The 10,000-nt window shown below is 49.9% G+C and overlaps 1 protein-coding gene across 1 annotated transcript in view; it reads right to left on the bottom strand.

Moving 5' to 3' along the window:
- Positions 1 to 10,000, bottom strand: part of drosha (drosha ribonuclease III) — a 117,712-nt gene that overhangs the window by 55,878 nt on the left and 51,834 nt on the right. Inside the window, 3 exon segments of the mRNA XM_079755040.1 lie at positions 4,511 to 4,613; positions 7,022 to 7,129; positions 7,132 to 7,229. Of these exon segments, the coding sequence (XP_079611166.1) occupies positions 4,511 to 4,613; positions 7,022 to 7,129; positions 7,132 to 7,229 (309 nt within the window).

Here is a 10,000-nt window from a genome sequence, read left to right as displayed (position 1 = left end):
CTCTCTCTTTCCCCCCCCTCTCTCTCGCTTCCCCCCCTCTCCCTCTCTCTTCACCTCTGCCTCCTCTCTCTACACCTCTTCCCCTCTCTTTCCCCCACCTCTCTCAATCCTCTCTCTCCATCCTCTCTCTCTCTCATCCTCTCTCTCCCCCACCTCTCTCCCCCTCTCCCCACCCCCTCTCTCTCCCCACCTCTCCCTACCCCTCTCTCTCCCCACCTCTCCCTACCCCTCTCTCTCCCCCCCCTCTCCCTACCACTCTCTCTCCCCCCCTCTCTCCCCCCCTCTCCCTACCCCTCTCTCTCCCCCTCTCTCTCCCCCCCTCTCCCTCTCAGGGCAATGCAAAGCAGAACATTATCTGCTGCCTCTAATACAGTGGGGATGTTCACCACAGAAACAAATAACACAGAGGTCAACACACACACACACACACACACACACACACACACACACACACACACACCCCTACTCAGAGGCCAAAAAAAACATATGCATTCACCCACAGACATGCACACACACAGCAGACACACATATGGACCGACACACATAAGGACCCATCCCCACAGACACACAGAATCACGCAAACAACAAAACACACTCATAAATATGCACCGACAAAGATTTGCGTACCTCACTCCATTCAAAGCCCTTCATGCAGGAGAGTGCTAAGAGTTCTCTAACCAGGAGGCATAGGACGGCGGGGGGGAAGCGCGCTCGTGCTGTGGGATCATTCATATTCCTGTGTGGGCGTGTGAGTAGCTACAGGTGCATGATGGGTATGTAGATGACTCACGGGCTGGGTGTATGGGTGTGCATGACGTTCTTGGATGTGTGCGTGTGTCTGTATGTGATTGGGCGCATGTGCTTCTGATGTCCACAGGTGTATGTAGTTAGGCGTATGGTCATGAGGTCTTCGTGGATGAGTGTGTGTGTGTGTGCTTGCACTGTGTGTGTGTGTGTGTGTGTGTGTGTGTGTGTAAAGTGTGTGCATGTGGCGTGTCTGTGTGTGCTTGCACTGTGTGTGTGTGTGTGTGTGTGTGTGTGTGTGTGTGTGTGTGTGTGTGTGTGTGTTCGTGTGTGTGTGTGTGTGTGTGTGTGTGTGTGTGTGCATATGTATTCGTGTGTGGTGGGGTCATGGTGGAGGGAAAACAGAGCTGACAGACTGACAGCGAGAGTTGACGGGACACTGCTGTCCACCAATAAGAGACAAGAACCAGAGCAATGAGAAGAAGGGTCAAGATGGGAAAGAGGAGAAGGAGGAGGAGGAGGAAGAAGAGAAGGAAGAATAAGAAAGGAGCTGGAAAAGGTTCAGAAGGAGGGAGAGCAGAAGGAGGAGGAAGAACAAGAAGGGAACTAGAAAGGGTGCATAAGGAGGCAGAAGAGGAGGAGGAGGAGGAGGGAGAAGAGAAGGAGGAACATGAATGGAGCTGGAAAGGGGGCATAAGGTGGGAGAAGGAGGAGGAGAATGGATAGACAGATAGACAACAAGAGACGAGCCGGGAGGCCTTTAAGTTGAGCTGAGAAACAGAACACCTTGTGATGACAGTGTCACTGTCGGGAAGGGGAGGTGGGGGTTCAAGACACACACACACACACACACACACACACACACACACACACACACACAGGGATCTGCATGTCACCTGGCAGACAGGTGCGTGTGTGTGTGTGTGCCAGGAAGAGGGAGCGCGAGTGTGTTTGTTGTGAGATTAAAAGAAGATGCGTGTGTTTATGTGAGTATGTGCGTGTGTCTGGTGCGTGTTGTGTGCGAGTATGACTCGGCTTCTGTCTGTAATTGTCTGCGTGTGACTATGTGTGTGAGGGAGCGAGAGATAAAAAAAACCTTGGCTTTGTGCGTGTATAAGTGTTTGAGTGTGTGACTGCAAATATGTACACAGGAAAGAGTTTGTGTGTGTGGAAATTTGAAACAGTGTGCCAGATAAAAAGCGAGATTTATAAAAAAACGTGCATGTGTTGTGTCCATGTGTGTGCATACGGGCGTGCGTGTGTGTTTGTCGGCGTGTGTGTGAGTGTGTGTGTGTGTGCGCGCCCGTGCGTGCATGCTTGCATCTACGTGTGTGTGCCCTATGAAGTACTGATTCATAACTGTCAGCCGCCTATTCGACGATGACAGCCGTTCCTCCTGGGTTCTCCTCTCTGCGCCACCCTGCAACTCAAACTCTTTCATTAAATGAAAGATTAAAGATGAAGAAATAGTTACAAAAGAAACGCCTCAAAGATGGTAAAGAGGAGAGGGTGTGTGGGGGAGAGGGAGGGAGTCCATGGAATAAGAGATGGAGACAAAACAGGAAACGCAGGGGACGGATGGAGATTGCTACAATAAGGAGAAGGTTTATCCCGAGAGCCGGACGTCGAAACAGATCATAAGAGGGAAAGATGGAGGCAGAAAAGAGTGATATGGACGGAGAGACTGACAGCGAGAGACAGTGGTTCAGTGATTCATCAATGACTTCTTAAGTGCATTTTGAAGAACTGCTTTAGTAAAAGGTTGATGGAAATGGCACGAAAAAATAAAAAGGTACGCTCGCTTGAGGTGGTTTTTGCCACGAGATTGAAAAGCCTTTTCCGGATATGTTCTGACACATAGCGGAAATTGAAGTAACGCTGTTTCCTCGGTTGGTCTACCCGGGGATGCCATTGAGTGCAAGAACATGGCTGGTTCTAACAACAGGGAGGCCAAGTCGAGGCTTGAGGAGAAGACCCACATATTCCTCAGCCTCATCCACGAAATAAACATCACAGACATTTTTGATGGAAAACAGCAACAGAATGCTACGAGGAAACACAAAATTAAATTCAAAATGAGTCGACATTTAATTTGTTTTGCCTCCGGTTCGCAACCTCTACTTCTTCTACTGTTTAACACGAGCGATGAGTAACATAGCCTTTAACGCCAACGGAGCTACGCTTTGTCTAACCTAGTTTATTCAGTTGGCACCAGTTGATGGAATCACGCCTGATTCACATTTTCTTTTTTGCAGCTTTTCAAAAGTTTGCTTAAAATTCACTTGAATTAAGTACACAGCTATAGAGTCGGACGGAGAGAGAGGGAGAGATAGAGAGAGAGCTAGAGAGAGAGAGTGAAAGCGAGAGAGAGAGAGAGAGCAAGCGAGAGCGAGACGGATAGGGACAGCGGAGACAAAAAGACAGGGACGGATGGAGAGTGGAGAGGCTGTGAGAGAGAGACAGATATGGGGGACGGGAGAGAGAGGAAGAAAGAGAGAGATGGAGAGACATAGAGAGGGAGGGACAGAGAAACGGAGAGAGACAGAGGGAGAACCATGGAAAGACAGACATGGAGGGACAGAGAGAAACAGAGAGAAAGACAGTCATACAGACAGATATAAAGACATAGACCTCAGGTTCAGCTGAATTAAGTCTTGATGACTGTGCACTTTGATACAGAAGAAACAACCGCTTTCTGCAATGATACAGCACCAGTGACGTGAAGTGTGTGTGTATTGTGCATGCATTTATTTCCTGAGCTCCTAACAAGGGATCCTAATCACAAGGATAGCAGCAAGCAAGGTTGGTTGTGGTGTGTGTTACCATGTGTTTTGCTTTGTGGGTGTAGCTGGGGTTTCTCGTCACTGCACAATGCTGTGTGTGTGTGCGCGTGTGCGGCCGTGTGTGTGTGTGTTACTCTAGGGAATTTCTCTACTGCCAGAGGTCAAACCACATCTCGAGAGATCAATGACGCTGCTTAATGTTGTCCAAAACAGAAGACCTTCTTAATGGCAGGTGCACTGCAGCTATTTACAGAGCCACACATACACATGCACGCGCACATATACACACACATGCACACGCACACACACACACACGCACACACCCCGATTCTGTGATATTCAAGGCATATGCACCACCTAGTGTCTTAAGAAAGTGCTTCTTTGAATGGCACCACAAAGTAATCGCATACACCAGCCTACAAAACAACTAAACTATAAATATTTGTTGACCCTTTTAGCTCTTCTTCCCTTCATACATCTACCATACATCGCTCCATAAATGCAGTCCATTAATTAACCACTTATTCCCTTGGCTGCGTTGGTGTTTATTTCTGTTTATACACATCGCTGTTTCCCGTCTGCTGTCCCCAGTTGTCAATGTATATCTTGTAGCGTTCAACGTAAGCAAAGCGTGTTGGAAGAGGGGAAGCGGACAGGGACACGGGTGGGGGTTCTCTGTGCGGTGCCATGCTGCCTGCCTGTCAGCGGGCGGAGCCACACCACCAACACACACCACAGCCCCGGTTGTCGTTTCTGTTCGCAGTCACGTCACGCGATGACGTGATTGCGGGGCGAAAACGAGCGCACACCTGAACTTCTCCCACACTTCACACGCCCCCGGGATTTTTCGGAACTGCCGAAATCTCTGCAGATGACAGCGCCGCGAACACGGTGAGTCTGTTTCAAATCATCTCCTTTTGAGGCACGGCGCCCACTTCAGTGTAGTTCTGTTCTGGGGGGGGGGGGGGGGGGGGGGGCCTCACCGATGAGAGCTTCGAAGCAGTTGGCCATGGCGTGGCGGAGATCCGACTCGCGGCACAGGTCCGGTCCGTGGGCGTACAGCATGAACCGATCCAGCTCCAGTTTCTGGGAAGGAGAGAGAGAGAGAGAGGGGGAGAGAGAGTCAGATAAATAGAGAGGGAGAGAGAATCAGATGAATAGGGAGAGAGAGAGAGAGAGAGAGAGAGACACACACAGAGAGAGACATAGGGATAGAGTAAAAATAAAAGAGAGAGAGAGAGACACACACACACAGAGAGACATAGGGATAGAGTAAAAGTTAAAAGAGAGAGAGAGAGAGAGAGAGAGAGAGAGAGGGGGGGGGGAGAGAGAGAGTCAGATGGTTAGGGAAAGACTCAGATGAATAGGGAGAGAGAGAAATAGAGAGAGAGAGAAAGAGACAGAGACAGAGAGTCAGGTAAATAGAGAGGGAGAGAGAGTCAGATGAATAGGGAGAGAGAGAGACAGAGACAGAGGTATAGAGTGAACGATAAAGAGAGAGAGCGAGAGAGAGAAAGAGAAAGAAAAAGTTAGATAAAGAGAGAAAGAGAAGGGGGACAGGGGGATAGGGAAATCTGAAACATTCAGGATGGCAATTCCTCGCCCAAAGCGCTGCCATAATGGCCTACTTCAAGGGTAATGGCGTCTTTGGTGGCGCACATTTTCATAGACGCTCCGCTGAGAACGAGGTAAATACGCGGGGAGAACGGCCGCAAGACTCGGGGGAAATGGGGAGAGATTGCACCCCTTCATTGGAGGGAGAAAAAATGCAAAATGAAATAAAAGGTTCCACTCTGTCGCCCTGACAGATGTGTCCGCTCGCGGTCCAGCTGTGGCAGGACGCAGTGAGCCAGCCTACACACGTGCACTAACTCACGCACAACGGAGTGCGGGCCCGTGTGTGCGTACGTACGCACGTGGGATTATCCGGGGATGAGAGTGGAAGTGGTCCAGTGATGACCTTCAATCTCAGTGTTTTGTGTGACAAAAATAAAATAAATGTGGCGAGCTGGAAACGCCGCATGAATGGGGAAAATGGCTTTTCTTGTGTGTGACTTTGCCCAAATCTTTGTAAAGGGAATTGTGTTAATATTTAATGAGTTGATGGTGGATGTGTTGATGGGGAGGGAGGGGGGGCGAGACCCTCCCTCCCCTGCCTTACCCTTGGACAAGGCAGTGAATGGCTGACTGCAGTGTGTTCAAGGAAAACCCATGTCCTAGGTTGTGTGTCGTGTAGTGTCTAGAAAGTAGGTGTGTTGCTTGCGTGTGCATGTGACCCTGTGCGTCCGTGTGCGCTTTTAAGTGTCTGTCTGTCTGTCTGTCTGTCTGTCTGTCTGTGCATGTCTGTGTACGCACAAGCCTCGACTAGCACCACTGATAAATCTCCCTGCCGCACTTTGACGCGGAAAAAAAAAAGTTTTTGAATATCTTAATAAACCCCAAACAAACATGCCTCGTCGGTTGTATTTCATGCAAATGCACGTTTTTAAATACTTCTGACGCTCCGCGGGTCACTTCAAACTTTCTCCTCCTCCCCCCTCCTCCCCCCTTCCCTCCCCACATTGTTTTCCTGAGCCCAGCCGAAAGAAGCCCAACTTGACTTTTATTGGCAGGGAACCACAGAAGAGGAGCGGGCAGGAAACAGCCAGGGTGCGCTTTAATTACGGCTGCTAACTGCTGGTGGTATCCCACCCCCCGCGTCCGCGTGCCGAAATTAAATCACAACCCATAAATACCCACAACTCGAGGGGGAACCGCGCGGCGAGCATCCGACTGAAGTGGCCCGCCGCGAAGATGCTTCTTTTTTTTGCGGGGATAATTGCGAGTGTTTGCGAGCAGAAGGCCCTTCAGAAGAGAGCCCGGTAAACAGACTTGGCAGCATCTGACGCCGTCGCTCCCGCGCTCTGTCGCCGCACGCCCGGCCGAGATCGTAACGAGCGGACGTACGCGCCTAACGGAGCTGATGCTGATTTCCGCGCGCGGGCGTTTGCCTTTGTTTTCAGCAGGGGAGGGACATGAAGAGATTCAAGTTTTTTAATTGCTTTCTACTCATCGCGGGGACGATTATTGCCGTTGTTACGGTGGTTGTTGTTGTTGTTTTTTCCCCCTCTTAGCCGCGCCAGTGAGTCAGTCTGAGAGTCCGAGTGGTGAAGGGAGTAGTAGGGGTGTGCGAGGGTCCGGCTAGCAGTGCTAAACAATAGCGAGCTGGAGCAGCCGAGTTCGACCAATAAGGGCGCTCCGCTGACATGATGCGACCCCGACCGGACTCGTATACACACAGCTCCCAAAGAAAGACAACCGTTAAGCCGTGATTACTATGTCCAAACGGCGCCGGGCCAGGTAGGCCTCCTGAAAGACGGACACAGAGGCAGAAACGGACCAACACAGCAGTGGGGGGGGATGGCGGTGGTGTCGGAGACCCGTGTTGTTTAGTCATCCCTCGAGCCTCCTGAGCTGGGCATGCTGTGGTCTTAAGTGTTGGAGGTCATGTTTACCTTGGCCAGCATGGCCAGGTGCTGGTTCTGCACGATGGCGGTCCTGTAGGTGGCCAGACCGCCCTCCTCCAGGCAGGGGAACAGGTAGTACAGGTGGACGCTGCGGAGGGGAAAGAGGGCAGTGAGCCACCAAACAAATCTGTGGTACGGTTCGCAACTGAAAGTGAAAGTGAAACCAAAAGTGAAAGTACAACCCTTTGATTCACTTCTGAATGTGAGCGATGGCAACAATAGCCACCGACAAAACAAAACATACCTGGGCCTCTCGCAATTACTTCTGAGTGAATAATTCAGTTTAGAAATATTCAGCGATACAAACATTTGTAGGAACGGACTGTGATGTTGTCATTGCCTCCGACCAACCACCCACCCACACAAAAACACAGTCGAGATGTTATCAACCATTAAGATTGGAAAAACTCTCTGGGAGCCTTTCAAAGTACAACCAGCGGTACACCGTCTAGACACCATCCCTCCGACGGAACCCACACGGACAACCTCTTCGTATCCTCTCAATTTAATCACCATGAACCCTTCCCACCGAACACCTTTCCCCCAGAACAGCAGATTCCCCTGGTGCTCGTCACGGTCTTCCTCGCTGCTGCCCCACCGCGGGCCCCTGCGGGAGAGGCTCCCGGGATGGGCTTGGATGCTCCGGCGTCACAGCTGGGGTCCAGCCGGGCCCCGTCTTCCATTCTCATTACCGCGTCCACATCTCTCAAACCGCGGCAAGCCATTTGATTTCGTTTGAGTTAAAGCTCGGCCGTTTAATTCCGTCATTTCTAATCAATCGTAAAACAGGGAGCGAGGGAGAGAGAGAGAGAGAGAGAGGGGGAGAGAGGAACCAGATGGCGTCCTGTTTGTCCGTTTTTTTTTTTTGTTTAGACTATATATCAAGCGTTCAATTCTGATTTGCAGCGCAAACAACCCTTGGTATTTATAAATCTCACTTTTTGTTCGAAATAAAAAGTAATTGCAAACAGCAGTGTTTACCTTCTTTGGTGGGTCAGTTTTTGTATTTTCTCATCTAGAATGTACCATTCAGGTTACAAAGTACTTTTTTACCCAGGTATGAATGGAGAGTTTGTGTTTGTTCAGAACCTTTTTCGTGAATATATTTCCTGACCTTTTCAAGAAAATAACATTTTGTGTCGAACGTATTGATTGAATATGCAGAACGTGCAAAACAAAAAACATGCGAGAGGGGTTTTTCGTTCAAGGTGCATGTGTGCCTGTGTGTGTCAATCTGTTTATGTGTGTGCATGTGCATGTGTGCATGTGTGTCAGTCATTGGGAGCAGCGAGTTGCACAGAGCAAGGACGGCTCCTAAAGAAACTGCCAATAAGCGCTCACAAAAGGATCGGACCTTGAATAGCGCACTTCATAATTCAGCTGCTCCGCCGCAAATTGAAAACTTTGACTGCGGTCAACCGTTCGGATAAAAAGGTCAACGCGGAGCTGTTAACAGCGAGAAACACACCAAATAAATAAATAAATACAACCTCAACACTTGGCAGGGAATCCAAACCCATCTCATGTTATGCCTTGCCCTCTCAATCTCACTCTTTTCTCTCCCCTCCCTCCCTTGAACTCGCTGCTCCTCTCTCTACCTCCCCTCCATGTCCCCCTCTCTCACCGTTGCTCTCTCTCCCTCCATCTCGTCCTCCTCTCTACACCTCCGTCTGTTTGGCCGGCAACCAGCCGGCGGGAGAGTCAGCGGTTAGACGGGCTACAAGAGGGCCGCTGGTATGATGCCCTCTCTTCCTCTTACTTAAGCGTTGAGGTGTCCCTTGGCAAGGCTCACCGACCGCACTCCAACCACTGCTGACCTTGGTAAGTTTAATCCTGCCCTCGCTGCTTGTGATTGTGAACGGTTTTGGAGCGGCCACAGACGGCTGGAAAGGCAGTGTATGAAACCAAAGTCCATAGAGCCGTCTACCACTCTGAGATCTGGATGGACGAAGGTGGAACAGAGTCTGCTTGGTGCGTTGCCAGTCAATTATCTTAATGATGGCTGGCCTAGCCGCTGTGTGATTGACGTGTTTGTGTGTGTGTGTGTGTGTGTGTGTGTGTGTGTGTGTGTGTGTACATCTGAGGTAATCAGGTAATAACATAATACTAAAAATATCAAAACAACAAAAAATGAAACCAATTAAAAATCTATCAAAATCCAGATCTTAATTCTTGAAAAGTGCCTGATTTGTTCTGATGTATTGATGTACGACAGCAGTCATGGCAACCACACAAGATCCCCCCTCTGGCTCCTTTTGAGCTGACCCCACTCCTGCCCCGGCCTGCTATTGTTATGCTAGAGAAAGAGAGCCGCTGCGGTGGGCTAGCTAGCCGACCAGGCAGCCAATGCGGCTCGAGAAGCTAATAATAGCGTGATATAATTAAAGCAGCGCATAGGTAAGTGCATCGCCCCCAAGGCCCCCCCCCCCCCTAGTCAATAACAGCGCCGGCAACGCAGACGGCTAATTGAGCAGTGTCATGGATAATTTAAGAGCATTCATTAAAAAGAATAGGAGAAGGGAGAAAAAACATATTACACATATATTCATATATCGCACCGCAGTCCCAATTACCAGAACATCACCGGCTTGGATGGATGTGGGGCCGACGTGAAGTCGGTTAGGGATGGGCAGAGGGGGAGAGAGGTGAGCGGGTGAGAGACAGAGGAAAACAGGAGAGACAGAGACAGAGCGGGAGGGACGTACCTGAGATGGTGAGAGGAATAAGATGAGAAAGAAGGAGAGAGAGAAAAAGGTGTGGGGCAGAGACATCGGGGGAGATAGAGAAACAACAGAGAAAGACAAAGACAGGTAGGGAGAAAGAGAGATGCAGACGAAGAGGGAGCGATAGGGAGGCACAGAAAAATCAGAAAGTGTAAGAAAGGAAGTGAGAAAGAGAGGGATAGGTCGACACAGAGAAGGCGATAGACAGGGAGTGAGAAAGAGAGAGATGAAGAGGGAAGAGAGA

This window comes from Pollachius pollachius (genome assembly GCF_949987615.1).
Source record: "Pollachius pollachius genome assembly, chromosome: 17".
In the NCBI taxonomy this organism is placed as follows: domain Eukaryota; kingdom Metazoa; phylum Chordata; class Actinopteri; order Gadiformes; family Gadidae; genus Pollachius; species Pollachius pollachius.
The sequence above is the reverse complement of the archived record's forward strand: the minus strand, read 5'-3'. Positions and strand labels throughout refer to the sequence as shown.